This window comes from Grampus griseus (genome assembly GCF_964374135.1).
Source record: "Grampus griseus genome assembly, chromosome: 9".
NCBI lineage: Eukaryota > Metazoa > Chordata > Mammalia > Artiodactyla > Delphinidae > Grampus > Grampus griseus.
Window position 1 is genome coordinate 18,614,267 of NC_139003.1, and position 26,981 is coordinate 18,641,247.

General features: G+C 40.3%; 1 protein-coding gene across 1 annotated transcript in view; it reads right to left on the reverse strand.

The window, feature by feature from the left end:
- LRGUK (leucine rich repeats and guanylate kinase domain containing) overlaps positions 1-26,981 on the reverse strand; it is a gene marked incomplete at both ends in the record, with an annotated part of 117,997 nt that overhangs the window by 37,132 nt on the left and 53,884 nt on the right. The window contains 5 exons of the mRNA XM_082661412.1: positions 4,324-4,419; positions 5,042-5,243; positions 7,260-7,373; positions 11,429-11,525; positions 23,648-23,767. Coding sequence (XP_082517538.1) covers positions 4,324-4,419; positions 5,042-5,243; positions 7,260-7,373; positions 11,429-11,525; positions 23,648-23,767 — 629 coding nt within the window. The remainder of the gene's footprint in view (positions 1-4,323; positions 4,420-5,041; positions 5,244-7,259; positions 7,374-11,428; positions 11,526-23,647; positions 23,768-26,981) is intronic.

A 26,981-nucleotide genomic window follows, 5' to 3' on the forward strand; every position in this document is an offset into this window, starting at 1 on the left:
TGATACCATGACCTTTATTAGGGACAAAGGCACCACTTTATGGACTAGTAAATTGCTCAATTTTCCCCTCTTTGACTCATCATCACCATCATCATTTTTATCTATCATTAGTCAGAATTCTAAATAATGATTTTCAAATAAAATTTTATTTTATGATCTCTATAGCGAGAACTCAGGGTGGTGGTTGGATCAGCTATTTAAAAGCTTTGCAGGAAGTACTATTCCAGAAATCAGTTGTAAAGAGACAAATGGAGAGTAAAGGCATGCCATATACTGAGTTCTGAATATAGTGAGTTCTTCCTTATTTTATAGACATAATATTGTTTACTCAGGAGTTTTTTAAATCTTCCTGCTTTAGAAATGAATATTACCTGCATTGTTATAGGGGAAAAAAAGACAATTCGGTACCTTAATTGATATACATTTTTAATTAACGGTAGATCTTGAGGGTTTATAATCACTCTGTACCCAAAGTTACTATTTTATACATGCATCTAATGGAAATTTAATTAGTGTCTCCTCTGGTGAAGGTTTGCACTTCTGGGTCCAGGCTGATGGGCCGCTGTACTGAAATCTGGATAAACATTGGGCTTTCTTTCTTCACTTTATTCCACTCTTATCATTAAGAGCAGAATTTAAAATTGCATTCTCAGTTACAAATTAGTAACATGGAATTACTAAAGATAAAGCTATGTATTATTACTTCAAATGTTTGGCAATCATTTTCACTTTGCACTGACACAGGATTACTGCTTCTATGAAAACAACGCCATTGTCCATCAGATTTCTCTCTGTACTGAAGCTGAATATACAGATGGACGCTCTAGCCTAATTAGGGAAAACCTCAACTCTGGAAGATCAGATTCTAAAATGTTCCAGAATATTATATAGAGTTGTTTGGGTTTTGTTTCTTAGAAATGGGAGTTCAAGTGATTTCTCTAATCAAGTTAATGATTATTGATGAAAGTTGGAATGCAAAACTAAGGCTTCCCATTCCCAGTCCAGTTTTTTAATTGCTCAGACAAAAAAACTGGCTTTCCTAGAATCTTAAATATTTTTAATTTCTTACCTTTGACAGCTCAGTTATACATAAAAATTATTCCAGTATACTAAAATTATGGATTTTTGCTTCTAGGGATCCCATTTACATTTATGTAAGTTATGTACGTCTTTACGTAGATATAGCTAAACCACAGAACCTAAAATCGGAGTGATCCAGCTCAGAGGGGAGGCCAAGAGTTGAGAACCAGCCAGGCCTGTGGCAGTGACCCTCTGGGGCTCTGGGCCCTCCTCAGGGAGTCACGAGATTCATTTTGAGGTGATTATGGTTGGGCTCTGCTCTCCTGCACTGCACCTGTTAACATCTGGCCCGCGTGTACCTCACAGCCCTGAGACTCAGAGGGGCCGCTGGCTCTACTCCTGGGCCACCAGAGACACTTACTTATAAGCTTATTAATAAGGACTATGTTAATTACAATTTTTAAATACTTGAATAATATATGGCTTCCACAAAAATCACGTTATGTGCAAATTTATCCTTAAACTATCAACTGAAAAAAAGTAACTTCCTCCACAGATGAACTGTATAAATAAAATAAAGGGTTTGGCTTCTTAAGAAAACACATTAGTTTACAAATAGTAAACTTGTCAGAAAAACTGGCGTCTATTGAGGTCAATGATTTGGTATATTAAGTACAAACCTGCCCATCTACTTTTAAAAGCTGGGATTCAATTAGTCAGTAACTGGATGGACCAGTTTCAGGTATTAAATGTATCTGAGAGTGAGAACACTCTTACTTACAAATTCCATAATTCATACTTTTCATTAAATCAGACAGGTCTAACCTAATTAGTCCAAATAAATGAAGTTTCATAAAACCCTTCAAAACAGGAGTCTATTTTCCTATGCGCACATTATCTGGTCTGTTAATTTGCCAAGTGGCAGCTACAGCCAGTACTCAAGTGCTCCTGATGGCTGCAGAGCAGGGCAAGCTGGGGGCCGCACCCCGCCGCCATGGAGGCTGAGTCTTGCTCAAGAACCACAGTTGAGAGGCGCCCTCAGTGCTGCTGATGGAAAACCATGCTTGTCTCTGTTGCTCGGAACTGCTCAGGCTCAGGGGATCGACTCAGCTTTCTCCAGACCCCCGAGGGGCTGATTTAAAAGCCACAGCACCAACTTATGAATTCACAATGGGAGATGGGCCTGGCACAGGGATGGGGTAGGCTGCTCTCACCTAGGGGGCAGCCCCATGGGAACAGATCCATGCAGGGGACCAAATTAAACATCAGAGTTTGCTGGACTAGCAAAGATTTAAAGCAAAGGGAGCCAGATTTCCTCAAGAGAAACTTCCATGGAGCTTCCATGGAAGCCTCATTAGATACAACTGGACAGGCTCAGCTTTCTAAAGAACAGACCTGACGTGGAGGAGGAGGCCGTGCGGGATGAACACCACCCAATGCTCACTGGACGTCCTCCTCCGCGACACAGCACAGCCCTCCCTCCGCCAGAGGGGCCCACTTTCACAGCACGCACTTTCTTCTGGTACTTTCCGGCTACTTGTCTCCTAGGAGACTCAACTGGAAGGAAAACCTCGGTCATTATCTGTTGGTTGTTACCATTTTCACACCGACCTCATTCCAGAATTCCATGGGCACCTGATCTGGAGAAAGTGTGTAGAGTTGCAAAGCAGCACCGTTAGTTTGAACTCCGGCAAAACCGTGACCGGGCCTGCTTCTGCCTGGCCAGGATGCAACCCGGCCAGCAAGATCCTACGTGGGCAGAGTCACAAAGGCTAAACCACACGTACACACAAAGCTGTGGAGCATCGGCACAGCATCGGCACAGCAGCAAGAGTCTTACGTTATATTCTACATTATGTGATACGTGAATGCAGTTCAGTCCACTGGGGGGACATGCTTTTTATTATTATTATAGTGGTGGTAAAACATAAAATTGTAACATGTAACATAAAATTTGCCATCTGAACCATTTTTAAGTGTATGGTTAAACACACTCACATTTAAGTGTATGTTAAGCACACTCACATTGTTCTGCAACCAATTCTCAGAACTCTTTCCATCTTGCAAAACTGAAACTCTGCCACCATTAAACAATGCCTCTGTTCCTCTCTCCCCCAGCCCCTGGTAACCACCCTCCTTCCTTCCGTCTCCGAATTTGTCTACTCTGGGTACCTCATATAATTAGAATCGTGCAGTATATGTGTTTTTGGTTATTTCATTTAGCAGAATGTTCTCAAGGTTTATCCATGTTGTAGCGGGTGTCAGAATTTCCTTCCTTTTTAAGGCTGAATACTACTCCCTTGTACATATAAACCATATTTTGTTTATCCATTCATCTGTCAATGACTGCTTGGGTTACTTCCACCTTTTGGCTACTGTACTGTGAATAATGCTGCTGTGAACGTGGGTGTACAAAGGCTGTGCAACACCTGCTTTCAGTTCTTTCGGTTCTTCCACCCAGCAGTGGAATCACTGGATCATACGGTAATTCTATTTTTAATCGTTTTGAGGAACCACCATACTGTTTTCCATGGCAGCCACACCATTTTACATTTCTAATTTCTCCACATCCTTGCCAGCACATTTTCTATTTTTTGTTTTGTTTTGCTTTTTCATAGTAGCCATCCTAAGGGGTCTGAGGTGGATTTGGGGGGAAGCTGTTAAATACATCTCAAAATACTCATGTACTAAAATTCTAATTTAGGGCTTTAGAATTCCTAGATTCCAAGGAGATGCACGCATACATCCCACGTCATTTGCTGTGCATGATTCATGAGGCAGGTGGGGAGCATTAATTCCATCTAACAAGACAGAAGCTCAGAACAGCTAAGCAGCCTGTCCCAGGGGGCAGCAGGGCCAGGACCAGGCTCACATCCCCCGACCAGTGCTCTTCCGTTATACTCTGTAGTGCAACATTTTGAGGACTATGGAAATGCAAAGGAAGGGGGAGAGAATCTCTTGGATTGGGACAATGCTGTCAAGCAGAACACCACCTCAGCCCCCTTAGGAGCCAAACTTCCAGGAGGTGGAGTTCTGAACTGTGGGGCTGACCCATACCTACCATGAGTAGGTACTCCAAGGTACTGCTTAAAGGAAAGTCTTGTGAGGTCCATTATGGTCACCTTGACAAGCAGAGGGACTGGCCCAGAGGGCTGACTCATGCAGCTTATTTGTGGGGACCAGAGGAAGTACAGGGATTAAAGAGTCAGAACCAGCCCCATGGGAACAGGTTGATGAGTCCCCAAATAACAACCCACAGATTTGTTTTCCTTTCCATGCCGAACAAAAGGGACAGAGCAGTACCTGTGGTTGGAGCCAAACTCTTGGCAGTTGCCTCCGACAATCCAAGGTATTCTCTAATGAGCTGACTCAGAGTTTGGTAGGCAACATCCAGATCATCTACAGTAAGGAAGAGAATGTATGTTAAAGCAACAGAATTATATCAAAATAGAGCCAATCTGTGGTGATGGTTTTTTAAGTAGATCTACTTTTATGAATACTGTGGGAGGCAGAATTCTAAGACCCAATGACACTTCACCCTTGTATAATCACCCCCCCCCACTTGAGTGTGGGCAGAACCTGTGAACATGATGAGCTACGACTCCTGTGATTACGTTAGGTTATATGGCAAAGGGATTTTCACGAATGTAAGTAAGGTTACTTATCAACTGAGTTTGGGCTAATCAAAAAGGAGATTATCTAGGTGGGCCTACTCTAATCACATGATCCCCATAAAAGGAGGTTTTCTGGTTGCAGAAGAGGAAGGCAGAGACTCGAAGCATGAGTAGGATTTGATGGGCTATTGCTGGCCTGAAGATGGAGGGGGCCATGTAGGTAGGACCTGAGAGCAGCCTCAAAAAACTGAGGGTCACCCTTGGCAGATAGCCAGCCAGCAACCAGGGACCTCAGTCCTACAACCACAAGAAACTGCATTCGGTCAACAATAAGAAGGTACTTTAGAGCAGATTTTTCCCCAGTAAACTTACACTTCAAAAATAAAATTTTGCTGAAAGTTACTGACCTGCATTGATTACTGCATCAAAATATCCTGGATATTTCTGATGAATTTTAATATAAAGGTCTACTCTGGAGACAGTAAATTCAATCTCTATACGACTGAATAATCCTTTTCTCCTCAAGTAGCCCTCATATTTTTTCTTGTCCATGGGTACCACCAGGATGTATCGAGGCTCAAAATACGAATGTTTTAAACTTCTTACACCCTATGCATTTAAAGAAAAGATAATCAGTTAGAAACAGAGACACAATTTAGAAATCATTTAGAAGATACATGACAACATGGGTGTAATAAGTACTGAGGAATTTATTTTACCTGTATAATTAGCTATTATTTTCCTACAAGTATCCCAGGATTAGGTTACTTCTCTCTGCTCATCAAATATCACATTATCACTGGAAAAATAAGAATTTATCCTACCTGGTTATCCTCTAACTAATCATTCTAATGCATATGACTCTTAAAAGAGAAAACTGCTAGAGACAAATAGGTATGCTCACTGCATCTTTATTACTGAAAAGTAATTTCAATTCTACATTTCAAAAGGCATCCTTGCAGCCCCAGGAGACAGAGATCTTACCATAGAGCAAGGCTCCTCTGTTACCCTTTTGTCATCAACTTGGGCCCTTCCTGTTCCTAAACCAGCAACCTGGTTGGCTGGTTCCTATCATATCTCACAGCCTGTACCCAGAGCATGGGAAGGCCAAGCTCATGATAACCTGCTAACCGGGAGCCCACACAACCAGGGAAGCAGTGGCAGGTAGTGCTCTGAGGATCTGGAGGGCTGGGTCAGGGCTGCAGCTGTCCAGCTTCTGTGACTCTGTGCAAATCCCTCAAGCTCCCTGAGTAATCAGGGTCCTCATCTGTGAAATGGAAGAGCTACTCCAAATGGACTCTAAAGTTTCTTCCACCTCAATCCTACCATCAATAATTTAACTCAATGTTCAAAATCTTTGTTTTTAAAAATTCAGGGGGAAGAAATACAGGATCTTTTCAAAAACAATGTCTACAAGAGTCAATGATGAGGACAGTTGGGAAAAATGGTTTAGCTCGGAAGAGTCAGGAATAAAGCCTGGTTTATGGACTCAACCTCTTAGAAATGAGTAGGAGAAAGCTCTCAGGAAGGAAAAAAGTAAAACAGGGGCCAGAACTCAGAACCATTAAACTGGAAAAAGTCAGACACAGGAGCTGGTGAGTCTGCACTCAAAGTTGCATTAATTTTTGTTTCTGCCATGTCCAAGGAAGACATTTTAGGGAAAAGGTCTTTCTTTTGGCTAATTAGCATAGAAACAAAGTAAACCTTCTTAAGGATGCACAACCAATCAACTGCAGAATGATAAGAATTGCAGGATTTTTAAGTTAGGAAAATTAACGAACTGGAAGAAATGTGACCAGTTTCACTGAAGTGAGGCAACACTTAGACCAATACAAAGGGCTGAAAAGGAATCCCAGTCTCCTGCTCTTGGAAGTCAGAGAGGAAAAAAGTTTTAAGGGAGATTCAAGTCGATAGTAAAGGAAAACCAAAAAACCAATCAACTGTCTGAAGATTTCAAATAGTTAATAAAGCCACATATTTTTAAAACAAATGAGTAGGAAATTCCTGGTTTTACTCTGGAGTTGATTTTAGAGAGACTTCTGTATATTCTAATTACAGAAGATCACTGGGGGAAGATACTGGGGAAGAGAGAAAGATCTCCTGAAATCTGCAAGTCTAAATTGCTCAAAGTATGAAAAGATAGTAAACCAGTGAGCAGCTGGAATCAAATGGCAGCATGGCCCATGCGCCTTCCCTGGAGGAGGAAGGGACAAGGTCAGTGGCAGGGCCCTGCCACTGTCCTGTGTGGACAGGGAACCAGTTCCACACCCTGTAGGAAACATTTTATCTGCTATCACTTATACAGAGACCAGTGCTCTAAAAAGAAAAACGGATAATTTAGTGAGGAGATAACTTAGAAAATAAATCTTGAGTGGCAGTTTTACTCCATAGCATTTGGGTGATGTCTAGTATTGTAATCCAACTCCTGTCATTTGAATTATTTGTATCTTTCTTCCCCTAAGCTAATTACGAACTTAAAATCTCACACATCTGTATGCATTCCTCTTGGGCCTAGCAGTGTTCGGCCTACACACTGTAGATCCACACACTGCAGCCCCCTCCCCAATCCCACATATATACACATTTACGCACTAAAAAGAAATCGACTGAATGAAAAGCACTTACTTCTATTTCCATATGAACACAGCTTGCTAAACCATCTCTTGCGATATCTTCTATGGTGTCCCTACTTAATCCATACTTGTGATTACCGTAATTAAAGGTCAGAATAAATTTCCCCTGCAATGTAAGAAGTGCAAAGATTTTCCTGTAACGGCTGCCATCACGGAATTTAATATAAATAAAATGATTTGATGTCTTACTTTTATACGATTCCACAAAACGTATAAATATTAGCAATTGTATAAGGATGACAATGGGTTGATGAAACTTAATACCAAACTGTGATACAGAAGTTCATTCAGAATTCCCAGCTGGCCAAAAAATATTAGGCTTTTGGAAATAACCAGCTGACCAAACGTTAGAGCGGAGTGAAGGCAGTGAAGCTTATGATAAACAGATCATTTTGCTTACTTACCCACTTCCTGCCAAACCTGCACTATAAACCTTCATTACTGAGAAAGCAAAACTAATAGTTCACCCTTTGCCTCAGCCATTTCGGCTATGCCAGTACACCAGGTCTCCCCCAAAAGCTTCCATTCTCAAGTGCCTTGCATTCCCAGATAAGCCTGAAGGCCATGAATTACAGCGACATCCATAAACCTTTGCGTCCTGAGATAAAAGATGAAAAACAGACCCATCCTGCTTTTCCTTATAAACATAGCTTTTTATTGAAACTGCCCCAAATGTATTCAGCATCAGTATTGTGTGCCCTCTAGTCATCTGAGGTACAAATACTGCCTTCTCTCTATATTCTGGAAGCCCAGTTCTTCCTGAAACTGTAGTCTCGTGCAAAAAAAAAAAAAAGCAAGTAGAACACATCTCTCAAAATTGTTTGAACTGGACTTTCCCTGGTGGCGCAGTGGTTAAGAATCCGCCTGCCAGTGCAGGGGACACGGGTTTGAGCCCTAGTCTGGGAAGATCCCACGTGCCGCGGAGCAACTAAGCCCGTGCGCCTCAACTACTGAGCCTGTGCTCTAGAGCCCACGAGCCACAACTACTGAAGCCCACGCGCCTAGAGCCCGTGCTCCTCAACAAGAGAAGCCACCGCAATGAGAAGCCCACGCACAGCAACGAAGAGTGGACCCCGCTCGCCGCAACTAGAGAAAGCCCGTGCGCAGGAATGAAGACCCAACGCAGCCAAAAATAAATAAATAAATGTATTAAAAAAAATTGTCTGACTTTTCCTTTGATGATATTATATTTATTAGACAACAAGATTTAATCTAAACTGGGACGCTGATGACAACAGAAGGAATAAAAATGTGGACATCCTTAGCCACCGTGACTCCTCAGATAACATGATTTTGAAATAAATAATGAAGTGAAAACTCCCAAGGCCAAATCCCGTCAATTGAAGCCCAGCAAAAGGCAGCGCCGTCATTAAAAACAGTAGCAGTCAGGGGTCTTTGATGCTGCCCTGTGCCTCCTGGCCCAGATGTTCTGGAGATTTGCGTGTGTGTATGTTGTGGGGGGGGGGGGCGCTGCCTGGCGGGGGGTTGTTAGAAGGCTAGGAGACATACGGTGTCCCTCAGGAGGGTGGGTCTCTGGGGGATGTGTCTGTTGCGGGTGATGAGGAAAACCCCCATCCACCATAATCAGAAGACATTTATGTCATATATTCTATAAGTTAAAGACCCAGCAATAAATATCCTTTTACTTTACTCCCTCAATGTCATACTGTGTTCTTTGGGACAAATACTGTGACTCCTTTCCTTTTACTATCTATATTATATCTATATAGACAGACACCTGAGTCTCTTGTTTACTGTGACTCACTCTGTTTTCATAATGTATATTTGAATCACTTTTCAGATATATACTAGGAGTTTGTTTACTTGTGTGTACAAGGGCCTCCCTCTGTGGATCCCAAAAACATTTTCTGGAAGGATGTAAGGTTGGGAGAAATCTTGCACTGTACTTGTGTATATAAAACAGGCCTTGTTCCACTGATTTGTTAAGAATTGAGATGAGTGGTCCCCCAGCTTCCAGAGGGTGATACTCCTTTCACCGCTTCCTGCCTGTGGATTTCTTAATAAATAGCAATAATCATATCTCAGAGACCTCCAGATCTGTGATCTTACTTCCACAAGAGTACAAGAGTCTCTGCAGGTAAGTGACTGTGTATATGGGCTTAAGAAGGGTTCACGCATCTGTGGGCACATGGGGGGATGATCTTTGTTTTTGGGGGGGGTGTGGAGTGTATATGGAAGCATGTGCTAGTCTATGTGTACCTGTCAGAGTGGAGAGGTGTGACTGTCCACAGCAGGCATGCTGGGGTGGGGTGTGCCCAGGCTGTCTGTCAAGGGGTACTGTGACTTGGGAGGGGGCAGGCTGGCTAGGGGAACGTGCATGGAGAGGGGCTCTGTGTACAGAGGCTGAGTGTGTGGGCGTGATTGGCTCACCTGACAATGTGTCACAAGTTTCTAATGTCTAGGTTTGTCTCTCTTCATGAAACAGCCTCAAGCTCACTTGAAAGAAAAGAAGATTTGAAGCAAAATTCAAGTTGAATATGATGATGCCCTTACAGTGAAGTAATATGTTAGCAGAAGCAGGAAAAATGAGTACTTCTCAAACACACAAGCACTCCCATAGAGGGAGTAAAACTAGAAGACTAAATATAGTACAAAAGTACAGTGATTTCTCAGACTAGGAACTGAACCAGACTTACTTGATTACAGATTTGATAAGGTATGAAACATCAGAGGAGCACATGGGGCACTGAGAACAGTGGAACTAAATCAAGAAAAAATGCCCCAGACTCTAACAAGAAATTAACATCAATTTTGGGAACTAGCTGTCTTTCAACCCAAAGAGTCTTAAGAGAATGCTTCTTACTAATATCAAGATAACTCCTCAGGTTTCTCTTAACGGCTTTTAGAAATATAAAGTCTCAGAGTACCCTTGGTACATAAAACCGAACTTCTAAAACGTAGCCCTAGGAGAGAAACTCATAAAGAATTTCCAAGATGTTCTTTTGACAAGATTAAAGGGAAAATGGCCTAGGGATTATAGGGTTTTTTCACTTGGGTTTCTCTGTGAATGCAAGAGAAAATACGCACCATGTGTAAAGCTGGTCATTCAAAATTAAACTCGTGGCAACTGCAGAGCCTATGCTTAAATGCTCCACAGTTATGAGCACTGAGGTATAAGCCAGGTCTATTATCTGGGGATGGGGCAGAAAAAGAATGGAGGATGGAGAAGGGGAGGGAGGGGAGGAGGGATGTAGCTGTAAGAGTATCACTGGTTAGATGGTAATCTTTCAAAAGCAGAAGCATAGACTAGTCCTTAATCCCGTCCTTCAGGAAGCTTCAGGGGGAAAAAAAAGAGTTGTGTAGGATTCATTTGGTGATAGAAAAAATGATAATATAAACAAAAATAAGGCCCAAGGTGAAGAGAAAATAAAAGGCTTACAGATCCATCGGTAGTGATAAAGATATGAGATGTTCTTTCTGTTTAACTGAAGTCATGGGTGAATAAGGTCGCCCAGAGCTCCAATGAAATGAACAAGGGCAGGGTAGTTATCCTCACCTAGGAAAGACACAGACCTCAAAGAAATGAGGAAACTTCTCCTGTCTACTGTCGAGAGCTTCCACATGCATTAATGACCTCCAGGACTTAGGACTTCTCAACACAGCGATGTTATGGTGGAAGGTCAAGTCTGTGTATGTGTCCAGGGAAGACCAACTGGCTGGGACTCACCAGTGTGAAATGGTGTTTAGGGTCACAACAATTAGAAAGCACCAGTGATACCAAACAGAGGGAGTGGTCTCGGGACAGAACACGCCGCCCCCAACCCCCGGTAAGGGCTCCATTCCCAAGCTTGCTGCATCACATCAAGTCTTTGGGAATTGTTTATCTTGAGTCAAATCTGACCAATAGAGCAGCACCTGATAAACACAGATCTCAAGATCTTTTCGTGGTGCTTTCTTCCATTTTCTTAAAACGTCTATTTATTCAGTGTCATTGGAAATATACAATATTTTCTCCAAGATCATAAAATAAAGCAGCATGTGAACAGTGATGTATCAAATGGTTTAAGAAAAGAACCAACTCAATAAGAACACATCTCTCAGGAAAAACACAAATATAATTCTCTTTCTTAACACTATTTCCTAATATTTCTACCACAGAACATACATTTCTCGTGCATTAAATATAAAGAGCAGTCTTACCATGTTTAGCATTTCATCAAAAACTTCTTGAGAGATAAAATGATAATCAACCCGCTCCCCTTCTCCAAAGTACGGCCGTCTTGTGGTGTGACAGGCCCTGAAAACAGAATGCAGAGAACTTCGTCTCTTTCTATTAGCTTGAAATTCAAAATGGAAAAGGTTTTGGTGTAAAGTATGTTTTCAAAAATTAAAATTGATCCACGAAACATCAAGTAACATTGTTCTGAGAACCCTGAGCTCTGGCAGTGCTAGACTACATTCACTTGCTAGACTTCATAGGGATTATAAAAACTTTTAGATTATCGACACCAAACTTTCACTCATTGTTCTTTATCACCTTCTGAATCACCACCTCTGACATCACATCATAATACTTTAAGAAGTATAACAGTATTTATTACCCATACACTTTCCACCCAAGTGCTTTCATGCTCTCTCTGATCTATGGGCTTTTTCTGTAACGCTTCCCTCCCCGCTCCTCTGCCAGGTTAGCCCACTTGTCTTCAGGACTCAATTTAAGGGTCACCCCCAAAAGGCCTTTCCTGACCACCTGCGGATGGGTTCTGCACCTCTTCTTTATCCACCCTGAGCCTCAGTGCCTGCCACCAACTCCTCCCAGTCCCCTATTCAGGACCCCATCTCCTCTGCTGCTTGAGGGCAGAGACCAGCTCATTCCTTATTCCTGCCACACTTATCAGTACTATGTACGAACCTCCCACGGGAAGCCATGATTCCAAAGCTGAATGGCATTCTCAGCTCAACCAAAGAGGCCTTTTCTGCCCACTACCTGAAATAGCATCCCTACCCCAGCCCACCATGCCCCCAATTACTCTCCATCACCCAAACTGCCTTCTCTTATCTGTTTTTTCCTATCTTCTCCAGCAGGACATACAAATCATGAGGAGAGGACTTTATCTTGTTGATCTTATCTGCCACTGCATTCCCAATGCCTGGCCCACAGTAGGCATTTACTAAAGATTTGTGACATGAATGAATTAATCAAACATGTTAAGTGGATGGCAGCTGTGATGAGCTCCATTTTAAGATGACTATAAAAATGACTTGCCCGAGGCCACAGAGCAGGCCAGTATCGGTCCCAGAACTAGACTATGGGGCTCCCATCTAGACCAGGACTGTTGATTTCAGACCATGCTGACTTCCCAATGTTAAGTTCTGGGAACACAAACTGATTTTTAGATTATCCTATGGTTTTAAAACAGGAGATGCAGGTAGCTAGACACTTGACATGCTATTTCATTGACTCCTCACAGAAAGACATGAGGTAGGTGCTACTGTTTTTATTTTACAGATGATGAAACTGAGGCACAGCAGTAAAGTAACGTGACTAAGTAACAACCACAGGATGACACCAAAGTCAAGTCCTTTTAGTATCACACTAAGAGGGTAAACTCACAACCTCAAAATCTTCTCCACTTCAAAGTCAAAGACAGACAAACTTTTCTAATTCATACCGCTGTTCCCCTTCCTTAAAATCAAGAATTAGCTATACTATAAATTTAAAGGTCTTAACATTACATTTAAATTGTATACACAGGAAAGAGCACATTTTAAGAGAAGGCTGTCAAAACACCATGACGTTTGTTGTGCTGTTTGCATGCACTGGAATTTCTTTATACCCCTTGGCAGGGACCTGAGACCTTCTGTCTACTGGTGTCCATGACAGTCAGGATAGATAACTCGCTGACTTGGCATCCTGTACCACACACCCTTAGCATAGCCTATACACACGGCACTGAATTTGCATTTTCCAACAAAGGAATTGAGTAGCAGGGATTTTTTCAGAATTTCTAAAAGGAAGACAAAGCAAAGAAGCAATCTGAAGCTTCTAGGCAGGTAAATAAAGAGATGGCTTCACTGACACGGAGAAAGCTAGGGCAGAACCAGCATCCACTACGGAACTTTCTGTCAAGAAGGACCTAAGATGACCTGCGGTTTTTTGAACCTGTCATCCAATTTTCACATATAGAAATGTTCGCTGTGTAGTATGCTGCCCAAAAGTGAATGTCTTGAAAAGGAAATGCTTCACAGTGAAAGCAATGTTTCATTAAACTCAGAAAAACATGGTGCCAGATTTCAGACGAAGCAATTTGCTTGGGCCACCACCTTCAACATCGTTCCTCTCTCCTGTCTAAATATAATTTCAATTGTAAGTTACATTTCCATGAGTTTATTATTTACTAGTTAAATCATGGAAAATTAATTAAATCATGGTTTGTAATGGGAGCCATACTCCCTGTTAGTTTCATTTAACAGACAAAGAGCTGTGTTCGCGATTAACCCCAGAATACAACACTGGCACTGAAAGTCTAAGGGTGAGTCAGACATTCTTAAAGGCCAATTCACTGGCCAGCTGTCACTGAGGATCCTAACACACCAAGTCCATGGAGAGGAGGAGATGATCGGGAGGGAAAGGAATCCAGAAGGCCAGGCCAAATAATAAAATATTACTAAATCCAGGAAAATGTAAGAGGAAGAAGAAACAATGCCTAAGAAGGGCTAGCAGGCAGCTGAGGAAGTAGAAATTTTTTTAGTGTGATTCAGAAGCATGAAGATTTAGAATCTCAACCCTGGACCAGATTGCTTCAAGAAATAACTTGTTACTGCACATATTTAGGCAGAGGCTTGGCTGTGAGCACATCCAAATTCAAGCACATTTATAGCATGCCATATTGTTAGTAAGGGAACTCTTTCACTGGGTGTCCACAAAAGCCCACGTATTCCTAGGGCATTTGGTAGGCAAATTAAATTGGTCCCAATGCCCAATGCAAATATATGTCAATAAACTGCTGGACACAATTTAAGAGATCACAAACAGAGAAGATTCCAGCACATACTGTGTCTGAGTATCAAATTCCAGGAAGCCACTACTCTGTCCACTTTCCTGTAACTGCATACCACTTTCTAATTCATGCCATTATCACCTGTCACTATATCCTAACCAGTCTCCTCATCTCCAGCCTTCCCTCCCCAAGCGCCCTCCCAAACTGCCCACAGGGGACACTTGCTAAAATGCAGCTGTGATCATGACACTCCCCTGCTTAGAGACCCCTTATGATCAGACCCCTGTCTATTTTTCTGGTCTTCTGCCATCTTCCTCCATGCTTCAAGCTTAGCCACACTACAGTGTACTTTCAGTTAATCAAATGTGCCAGGCTTCCCTGGTGGTGCAGTGGTTAAGAATCCGCCTGCCAATGCAGGGGACACGGGTTTGAGCCCTGGTCCGGGAAGATCCTACATGCCGCGGAGCAACTAAACCCGTGTGTCACAACTACTGAGCCTGTGTGCCACAACTACTGAAGCCGGCATGCCTAGAACCCATGCTCCGCAACAAGAGAAGCCACCACAATGAGAAGCCCATGCACCGCAACAAAAGAGTAGCCCCTGCTTGCCGCAACGAGAGAAAGCCTGTGTGCAGCAACAAAAACTCAACGCAGCCAAAAAACTCAAATGTGCCTGTTGTTCTTTCTGCCTGGATCTCAGGCACCTGTTCCCCCCGCCTCAAATCTCACATCCCACTTATTTTTTATTTCTCCTGTCACAGAGGCTCTTTACTTCCCTCATCATAGCACCCATCAAACTGTCTTGTTAGCATTTACTTATCTAATCTCACAGCAGAGTGTAAGCTGCCAGGAGGGCAAGACTCATGTCTGCTTGTTTTACAGTTTTATCACTGGTACAATGCACATGGATGGTGCTCAAGAAACACTGACTGAAGGAATAAATAAACCATTCTACTAGTCTGTCACACCTGTATAAAGAGACACTAGATTAGACGGCTCTTGGGGAGCTACAGCTCATACCATCTCATTTAGCTAAATAGCTGCAGGCTTCTATTTTACCATATTATAGTGCTAAAAATAAAATATAGTTAGTAGTCAACATCATGAAAAAGGTTACACAAATAGAGACTGCTATAAAATAGAGGTCTAAGGAAGAAGTATACAGTTTTACTTTCATGACTATTCAGAGCACTTTCAAGGCCTTAAATCTGGAAGATGAACAGGCGTGCCGGTATTGCTTTCTGTTTCTCTCATTACCCAGCACTTTTCTAGGAAGCCACTGATTTGTATGGTACTGTTAAGACTGGAAATAAATGGAGAGACTCCGAAGGCAGTAAATGCCTATCTCTAGGCCACCTGTAACTAATACAAGTAAAGAAAGAACATCCAACCTATTTCTAAAACCAAGAACAAATGGTAAAATCAGATCCTTGGACAAGAGCACAATCCCTCAGCCTCTCCAATATTTGTTATACCACCGAGCCATGTTTTTAATATTTATACATCGGGATATGCAACTTACCATGTGAAAATTTCACTGAATGTCTTGGTCTTGGGTGAATGCAATTTGAAAAGGAAGACAAGGGCTTCCCTGGTGACGCAGTGGTTAAGAGTCCGCCAGCCGATGCAGGGGACACGGGTTCGTGCCCCGGTCCGGGAAGATCCCACATGCAGCAGAGCGGCTGGGCCCGTGAGCCATGGCCGCTGAGCCTGCGCCTCCGGAGCCTGTGCTCCACAACGGGAGAGGCCACAACAGTGAGAGGCCCACGTACCAAAAAAAAAAAAGAAAAAAGAAAAAAGAAAAAGAAAGACAAAATGCTGGGAGAAAATGAGATAAATAGGAGGGAAAGAAAACATTCAAGCAAATGGCAGAGAAATGAGACTGTATTCAGCCCTTTTTCTTTCCATTTAATTAAAAATCAATAAAATATATGATGGATAAAGAATAAAATAAAAGAAAATTTAAACAACAGCAATCAACAGTCCCTCCCATCAGGAAACTTGCACAAGCTTCTTAGATAGCCTCATCCACCAGACAGCATACAGCAGAAGCAAGAAGAACTACAATCCTGCAGCCTGTGGAACAAAAACCACATTCATACAAAGATAGACAAGATGAAAAGGCAGACGACTAGGTACCAGATGAAGGAAAAAGATAAAACCCCAGAAAAACTATTAAATGAAGTGGAGATAGGCAATCTTCCAGAAAAAGAATTCAGAATGATAGTGAAGATGATCCAGGACCTCAGAAAAAGAATGGAGGCAAAGATCGAGAAGATGTAAGAAATGTTGAACAAAGACCTAGAAGAATTAAAGAACAAACAAACAGAGATGAACAATACAATAAGTGAAATGAAAAATACACTAGAAGGAATCAATAGCAGAATAAATGAGGCAGAACAACAGATAAGTGACCTGAAAGACAGAATGGTGGAATTCACTGCTGTGGAACAGAATAAAGAAAAAAGAAGGAAAAGAAATGAAGACAGCCTAAGAGACCTCTGGGACAACATTAAATGCAACAACATTCGCATTATAGGGGTCCCAGAAGGAGAAAAGAGAAAGAAAGGACCAGAGAAAATATTTGAAGAGATTATACTTGAAAACTTCCCTAACATGGGAAAGGAAATAGCCACACAAGTCCAGGAAGCACAGGGAGTCCCATACAGGATAAACCCAAGGAGAAATACACTGAGACATATGGTCAAACTGGCAAAATTTAAAGACAAAGAAAAAGGATTGAAAGCAGCGAGGGAAAAATGACAATTAACATACAAGGGAACTCCCATAAGGTTAACAGCTGATTTCTCAGCAGAAACTCTACAAGCCAGAAGGGAGTGGCATGATATACTTAAAGTGATGAAAGGGAAGAACCTACAACCAAGATTACTCTACCCAGCAAGGATCTCATTCAGATTCGACGGAGAAATCAAAAGCTTTACAGACAAGCAAAAGCTAAGAGAATTCAGCACCACCAAACCAGCTCTACAACAAATGCTAAAGGAACTTCTCTAAGTGGGAAACACAAGAGATGAAAAGGACCTACAAAAACAAACCCAAAACAATGAAGAAAATGGGAATAGGAACATACATATCAATAATTACCTTAAACGTGAATGGATTAAATGTTCCAACCAAAAGACACAGGCTTGCTGAATGGATGCAAAAACAAGACCCATATATATGCTGTCTACAAGAGACCCACTTCAGACCTAGGGACACATACAGACTGAAAGTGAGGGGATGGAAAAACATATTCCATGCAAATGGAAAGCGAAAGAAAGCTGGAGTAGCAATACTCATATCAGATAAAATAGACTTTAAAATAAAGAATGTTACAAGAGACAAGGAAGGACACTACGTAATGATCAAGGGATAAATCCAAAAGAAGATATAACAATTATAAATATATATGCACCCAACATAGGAGCACCTCAACACGTAAGGCAACTGCTAACAGCTATAAAAGAGGAAATCGACAGTGACACAGTTATAGTGGGAGACTTAAACACCTCATTTACACCAATGGACAGATCATCCAAACAGAAAATTAATAAGGAAACACAAGTTTTAAATGACACAGTAGACCAGATAGATTTAATTGATATTTATAGGACATTTCATCCAAAAACAGATTAAACCTTCTTCTCAAGTGTGCACGTAACATTTTCCAGGATAGATCACATCTTGGGTCACAAATCAAGCCTCAATAAATTTAAGAAAATTGAAATCATATCAAGCATCTTTTCTGACCACAATGCTATGAGATTAGAAATGAATTACAGGGAAAAAACGTAAAAAACACAACCACATGGAGGCTAAACCATACGTTACTCAATAACCAAGAGATCACTGGAGAAATCAAACAGGAAATCAAAAAATACCTAGAGACAAATGAAAATGAAAACATGACGATCCAAAACCTATGGGATGCAGCAAAAGCAGTTCTAAGAGGGGAATTTACAACAATAAAATTCTACTTCAGGAAACAAGAAAATTCACGAATAAACAACTTAACCATACACCTAAAGGAACTAGTGAAAGAAGAAGAAACAAAACCCAAAGTTAGCAGGAGGAAAGAAATCATAAAGATCAGAGCAGAAATAAATGCAATAGAAACAAAGAAAACAATAGCAAAGATCAATAAAACTAAAAGCTGGTTCTTTGACAAGATAAACAAAATTGATAAACCATTAGCCAGACTCATCAAGAAAAAGAGGGAGAGGACTCAAATCAATAAAATTAGAAATGAAAATAGAGAAGTTATAACAGACACCACAGAAATATACAGCATCCTAAGAGACTACTACAAGCAACTCTATGCCAATAAAATGGACAACCTGGAAGAAATGGACAAATTCTTAGAAAGGTAGAACCTCCCAAGACTGAACCAGGAAGACAGAGAAAATATGAACAGACCAACCACAAGTAATGAAATTGAAACTGTGATTAACAATATTCCAACAAACAAAAGTCCAAGACCCGATGGCTTCACAGGTGAATTCTATCAAATATTTATAGAAGAGTTAACACCCATCCTTCTCAAACTCTTGCAAAAAATTGCAGAGGAAGGAACACTCCCAAACTCATTCTATGAGGCCGCCATCACCGTCATACCAAAACCAGACAAAGATACTACAAAAAAAGAAAATTACAGACCAATATCACTGATGAATATAGATGCAAAAATTCTCAACAAAATACTAGCAAACAGAATCCAACAACACATTACAAGGATCATACACCATGATCAAGCGGGATTTATCCCAGGGATGCAAGGATTCGTCAATATATGCAAATCAATCAATGTGATACACCATATTAACAAACTGAAGAATAAAAACCATATGATCATCTTGATAGATGCAGAAAAAGCTTTTGACAAAATTCAACACCTATTTATGATTAAAAACTCTCAAGAAAGTGGGCATAGAGGGAACTTACCTCAACATAATAAAGGCCATATATGACAAACCCACAGCAAACATCATTCTCAATGGTGAAAAACTGAAAGCATTTCCTCTAAGATCAGGAACAAGAGAAGGATGTCCACTCTCACTACTAGTATTCAACATAGTTTTGGAAGTCCTAGCAATGGCCATCAGAGAAGAAAAAGGAACACAAATTGGAAAAGAAGAAGTAAAACTGTCACTGTTTGCAGATGACATGATACTATACATAGAGAATCCTGAAGATGCCACCAGAAAACTACTTGAGCTAATCAATGAATTTGGTAAAGTTGCAGGATACAAAATTAATGCACAGAAATCTCTTGCATTCCTATACACCAATGATGAAAAACCTGGAAGAGAAATTAAGGAAACACTCCCATTTACCACTGCAACAAAAAGAATAAAATACCTAGGAATAAACCTACCTAGGGAGACAAAAGACCTGTATACAGAAAACTATAAGACACTGATGAAAGAAGTTAAAGATGATACAAACAGATGGAGAGATACACCATGTTCTTGGATTGGAAGAATCAATATTGTGAAATGACTGTACTGCCCAAAGCAATCTACAGATTCAGTGCAATCCCTATCAAATTACCAATGGCATTTTTTACAGAACTAGAATAAAAAATCTTAAAATTTGTATGGAGACACAAAAGACCCTGAATAATCAAAGCAGTCTTCAGGGGAAAAAACAGAGCTGGAGGAATCAGACTCCCTGACTTCCGACTAGTTCTACTACAAAGCTACAGTAATCAAGACAATACGGTTATGGCACAAAAACAGAAACATAGAGCAATGGAACAAGACAGAAAGCCCAGAAATAAACCCACGCACCTATGGTCAACTAATCTATGACAAAGGAGGTAAGGATATACAATGGAGAAAAGACAGTCTCTTCAATAAGTGGTGCTGGGAAAACTGGACAGCTACATGTAAAATAATGAAATTAGAACACTCCCTAACACCATACACAAAAATAAACTCAAAATGGATTAGAGACCTAAATGTAAGATGGACACTATAAAACTCTTAGAGGACAACATAGGAAGAACACTCTTTGACATAAATCACAGAAAGATCGTTTTTGATCCACCTCCTAAAGTAATGGAAATAAAAAGAAAAATAAACAAATGAGACCTAATGAAACTTAAAAGCTTTTGCACAGCAAAGGAAACCATAAACAAGACGAAAAGGCAACCCTCAGAATGGGAGAAAATATTTGCAAATGAATCAATGGACAAAGGATTAATCTCCAAAATATATAAACAGCTCATGCACCTCAATATTAAAGAATCAAACAACCCATTCCAAAAACGGGCAGAAGACCTAAATAGACATTTCTCCAAAGAAGACATACAGATGGCCAAAAAGCGCATGAAAAGCTGCTCAACATCACTAATTGTTAGAGAAATGCAAATCAAAACTACAATGAGGTATCACCTCACACCAGTTAGAATGGACATCATCAGAAAATCTACAAAGAACAAATGCTGGAGAGGGTGTGGAGAAAAGGGAACTGTTGCACTGTTGATGGGAATGTAAATTGACACAGCCACTATGGAGAACAGTATGCAGGTTCCTTAAAGGACTAAAAATAGACTTACCATATGATCCAGCAATCCCACTACTGGGCATTTACCCCGAGAAAAACCATAATTCAAAAAACTTCATGTACCAAAATGTTCATTGCAGCACTATTTACAATAGCCAGGTCATGGAAGCAACCTAAATGCCCATCGACAGATGAATGGATAAAGAAGATGTGGTACATATATACAATGGAATATTACTCAGCCATAAAAAGGAACGAAATTGGGTCATTTGTAGAGACGTGGATGGATCTATTGACTGTCATACAGAGTGAAGTAAATCAGAAAGAGAAAAACAAATATCGTATATTAATGCATATATGTGGAACCTAGAAAAATGGTACAGATGAACCGGTTTGCAGGACAGAAATTGAGACACAGATGTAGAGAACAAACGTACAGACACTAAGGGGGGAAAGCGGCAGGGGGATGGGGTGGTGGTGGTGTGATGAATTGGGAGATTGGGATTTTCATGTATACACTGATGTGTATAAAATGGATGACTAATAAGAACCTGCTGTATAAAAAAATTAAATAAAATTAAATTCAAAAAATAAATAAATAAAATAAACAAGAGCAAGGACTTGCCCCTGAAGATGTGCTTTGGTTTTATCATTTGTTTTAATTAGAAAGTTGCTGCATGTAATAGTAGTACTATCTGACTTTCTCAATGCTTGAAATTACTAGCTCCCTAATACCTTTTCTTATCCAGTGATATGCTCTCTGATCCTTGCTTTGGTGAATGATGTGCTATTGAACGAGCCCTGACCTCTGCCCCCATGAGGGTGCATGGTTAGGCAAGGCTTCTGAGCCTGTGAGGGAGGTGGATGCATGAGTGTGGGGTATTTATGGGTGTCTTTCCTCTTGCTACTAATCCCATCCAGAGGAGAAAAACAGCAGTGGCAACAGTAACAGTATAGGAGCAGGAAGCTAATTTTAGGATTATGTTTTGTCATCTTGTGCCTCCACACAAACTGCATATGATGCTAACTAAGGTCTGAGTCCCCTACCAGGTTATAAGTTTCACTAAGGCAAGGGCCTCACCGATCTTGTTCCCACTGTATCTTCAGGACCTATCACATGGGAAGAACTCAATAAATATTTATTGAAAGAATGGATGAACAAATGAATGAATCCCTTCATCTCTCCATGTATCCATCAGTGGAGGTTGGGAAAAACCACCTATGCTTCTTACCACAGTTATTTCCCACTAAATTTTGCATATAATACCATTAATTCATTCATCCATCCATTCACTCAATCACTTAGTCTTTCATTTAGCAAATATTTCTCATGCATTTATTAAGTTCCTGGCCTTCTGCTGAACGATGAGAACTCAGTGGTGAACAAAGCTGACATTGGTCCCCACCCTCATTGGGCTTACAGTCGAGCATGGGAAACAGGCATTAAATACATCATCCCAAGCTTGACGGACAGACATTCTAATAGGGGAAAAGCAGGATTTAATGAAAATGAACATTGAGGGGGCCTATCGAGGTGAGAATGTTGAGGCCGACTGGATCAGAATCCTGACGATGAGTTAATAAACACCTCTAAGAACACATCTGGCCCAGCGTGCCTCAGAGTGCACATCACAAACAAATATGAAGGATAGGCTATGAACCATTTGCAACAGAATTGGTGTCAGAGATGTGAAAGGACTTCTAACCAGGGAAAGCTTTGGTTTATGTAAGTCTTTATGTAACCAAAGTCTTCAGCAAAGCTTTGGTTTGCTGAAAGGTTCCAGGTTTATACATTAGCACGATAGTCAGGATACACCTTCCTGCCCTAATTTGATCGTCCGTTCATTGTGCTCCACTTATCTTTTGAAACAGGTTCAGTACCGCTGTATAAGCATAATGACACTCTGTACTTTTTAATTCTGATATTAAGTTTTAATTTATTTTGGTTGCTTCAGGGTGTTTAGAATATATTAATGAGTAAATTATTCTACAGTATTTGTATTCTGGATTTGTTCAAATGAGGAATGTAATTTTAGATCTCTAGATAACTAGACCTGTTTAAAATAGTATTTACACTGTCTGAACATGTGTAGCTTAAGGGAAGGAACCTGTGTGCAACAGCATTAGAGAATAATGTGCATTTCTTTTTCTTGCTGTCCTATATATCTTTGCAGTCACATTCTCAGCTCACTGACAAACATCACTAATCCAACAGTAATGTCTCTGCCATACCTAAAACAATAAAAGAGGAAACCAGTTTAAAAGGTCACAGCAATAACTAAATCTGAGACCCAGACACCTTTAAAAAGTCTGTAAATCCAGCTGAAGATTTTCTAGGATGGTTCTAGGCTTTTGGATATATTCTGCTATTTTAACTGAGTCATTAGGGAACCACACAGCAAAATATCTGCTCCAGAAAACTGAAAGTGTATTGAATGCTAACCTGAGGGAAAGGAAAAGGAAATCTTTTGCTGCCATTTCTCTTTCCTTCCTTCTGAAATATCCCTCGAAAGAGAAAGACCCGCGTGGAAATAAAGCAGCTGACGTGCTGGCAGCGTGGGCTCCAACAGAGATTAGGAGAGGCTGTCACCGGTGCACAGACCCACCCACCATCCATCACAACATTGTGATTCATGTTGTCACACCACATGGCAACAGGAGGAGCCCGTGTTCCAACACCGTGATGCTTTATTACAACCACGTGTATTTCCAAACCTTGGGGCGTGATTTCGGCTGTCACTGAATTAAGTAAAACATTTGGAGGATTAAAGTAAAAAAAAAAAAATACAGTGAATATCACAGTGTAATAACTGGCAAAGAAGCTCATAAGCCTTCTATGTACGTTTTAATAGCCAACATTAGCAATATCCGACATTTTACAGCCTTACCAGCCAATAAAGAAACTTACCCGTATCTGAAGTAAGTGCTGAACTGTCTGCAGAGGCGGTGAGCGAGTTCTTGTTTACCACATGCTTGAGGACCAGCTAATACCAACATGGGATAAGGGGCATCCAGACTAGGAAGGGTGCTGCAACAGGGCAGAGCAGACATGCATATTAATGCATCCAGTGTGTAAAGTGTCCATGTCACAATCACAATTAATCCAGTAATCCAGCATTTACTATATGTAGACACTCTATGGAAGGATGGTCCTACTTTCCAGAAGCAAGTCGACTGCAAAATAGCAAAAATATTTACCTTAATAAGATTTTTTAAAGGAAAAATATGGTAAGAGATATTAATTCTTGGTTGATAAAGTATTCACCCCCAAGAACTTCAAAATGAAAGAAATAAGACTGCCCTCTGAGAGGTAAACTTTAACATCTGTATCTATCCAATTAGAACACAGATGTGAAACTAACACAACATTGTAAAGCAATTATACTCCAATAAAAAAAAAAGAATACTCATGTGCAAAGAAAACAGTAATCACTGAAATTTACCTGAACAGTTACTATATGCCAGGTGCTATTCTAGGCGTCTTACATGCATTACCTCATTTAATTATCACAGGAAGCTGTAATAACACTTAACACATAAAGAAACCGAAGTACAGAGACGTTAATTAACTTGTTCAAAGTAACAACTAATAAGTAAGAGCTGATATATGAATCTCGGCATGGCTTCTGGTCTAAAAGACCAAAGGACTAATTTATATAAAATCTCTTGCAACGTGCAGAGCTGAAGTGTTTGGGTTCCACTCAAGACACAAATTCTAGAAGTATGGAATAAAATATAATATTTTGAAAAAAATCATGGTTGAGGTATAGATTCTGTGAAGAATGGGGGCAGTGCAGCATAATTTTTCAATCTCTCTGAACACTCACAGGAAAACAGAAAAACCTGAGAACAAAAGCCCATGGAAAATGTGGATAACAAACCAGATGAAAAGCCACAAACCCGCAAGACGTTTACGGCACTGGAAGCTGGGCAAGAGGAAGAAGGAGGAAGCAACGGGCAGCGTCTGAGAACAAGGGAACCCCAAAACAATGGGTATCCAGCAGAAAGCAGGCAGGTTGAAACTGCAACGTCCAAAAGCCTACACGTGAATACTCATAAAAGCTGTATTTGTAGTAGCCAAAAACTGCAATCAGCCCAGATGTCCTTCGATGGTTGGTTAAACTAATTGTGGTGCATTCACACCAAGGAATACTACTCAGCAATACAAAGGAATGAACCATTGATATATTCAACAGAGGCTAAGTTAAAAAAAAAAAAGTCAACCCCAAAAGGTTATACATACACTCTATGATTCCATTTATATAGCCTTCTTGAAATGACAGCATTACAGAGAAGGGGAACAGATTATTGGTTGCCAAACGTTAGGGAAGATAAGCAGGAGGGAGGTGGCTGCAGCTATAAAAGGGAAGCAAAGGGATCCATGTGATAAAACTCCTGTATCTTGACTGGAGTCATGCTCATATGAATCTACACATGTGATAAAATCGCATAGAACTAAATGTACACAGGATTACATGCAAAACTGGTGAAACTTGATAAGGTTGGTGGCTTGTATCAATGTCAGCTTCCTGGTTTTGATATTCTACTTTAGCTAAGCAAGATATTACCACTGGAGGAAACTGGGTGAAAGATATCTAGAATTTCTCTGTATTATTTCTTACAACTGCATGTGAATCTAAAATTACCTCGAAATAATTTTTTTTAAGTAATTAAAGGAAAGAATTTTGAGGGAAAGTGAGAAATATTGAGGATAGGCAAAGGAGACCTTCTTCCTGAAGAAGAAAACCAAAGATAAGGAACAAATATTAAAGACTGTCATTCAAGAAAACCTTTCTGAAATTAAAAAAAATAAAATAACACTATACAACATACCTGAGAATATTAGCCTAGAACAACTGGGCTATAAATGTTGTAACAATAATACCAAGACATAGTCTAGTAAAATTACTGGGCTTAAAAAAAGCTGGGGGGATTATTCAGCTAGAAAAAGAGAACACATGATTTATAAGGGGAAGAAAATTAGATTGTCACCAGTTTTTTGACAGCAATGTTTTGCACCAAAAGAAAATGGAGAAACCCTTCTAATATTCTCAAGGGAAAAAGTGTGAGCCATGGACTTTACATATAGCAAAAATGACTTTCAAGTGTAAAGGGCAGAGAATATTATCAACATGCAAGATTTCAAGAGATACTGATTCCACAGCTCTTCCTAAGGAATCTGCTAGAGAACAAGCTTCATACAACCAAAATGACTCAAGAGGAGGCATCAGTTGTAAGGGCTGGCAGTGAGCAATAAATATGCCGTTACCCAGAAAAGTAAGACTAAATGACAGCAAAGGAGAAAGTATAGTGTGTGATGGATATATGTTCTGACAGTATAAATACAGTACACTATTTTTAAAATGGAGTGATTGATGCTTATATAAAATATATAGAGTAGGCAAATTCAGAGAGACAGAAAGTACACTGGAAATTACCAGGGACTGGGAGTAGCAGGAAATGGGGAGTTATTGCCTAATGTTTACAGAGCTTCTGCTCAGGCTGATGAAAAAGTTTTGGAAACAGATGGTGGTGATGGTTGCACAACATTGTGAATATAATTAATGCCACTGAACTGTACGCTTTTTTTTTTTTTTTTTTTTTTTTTTGCAGTACGCAGGCCTCTCCCGTTGCGGAGCACAGGCTCCGGACGTGCAGGCTCAGCGGTCAGGATCTTCTCAGACGGGGGCACGAACCTGTGTCCCCTGCATCGGCAGGCGGACTCTCAACCACTGCGCCACCAGGGAAGCCCTGAACTGTACACTTTAAAGTGGTTAAAATGGCAAATTTTATGTGTTTTATATATATATATATATATTTTTTTTTTTTACCACAATAAAAAACAATGAGGGAATGGTTAATGGGAGGAACATAGGCAAAATATGTTTTTCATGTTTCCAGTAATTATTACTACTGGTATTCTGACACTGTTGTGGTGTAATATGGGACTTTAAAAAAGAGCAATTATGGGATATTCTAATTCCATCTTCCTCTGTCTTTGGTGAGGGAGAAAAGGAGATACAGATGTAACAGAGATGAGATTAAGTAAAAGCTCAACTACAGTCTTGAAATTGAATTGTACCAATATGAATTCAGGAGGTGTTTTAGCATCTATCTATAGATGGATCTATCTAAATACAGATTAGATAGATATAAAAGATTGAACAGATGTAATAGGTAGGTACAAATAGGCAAGATAGGTGGATGGATAGATAGAAAGAAAGAATAGATAGATGGATCAA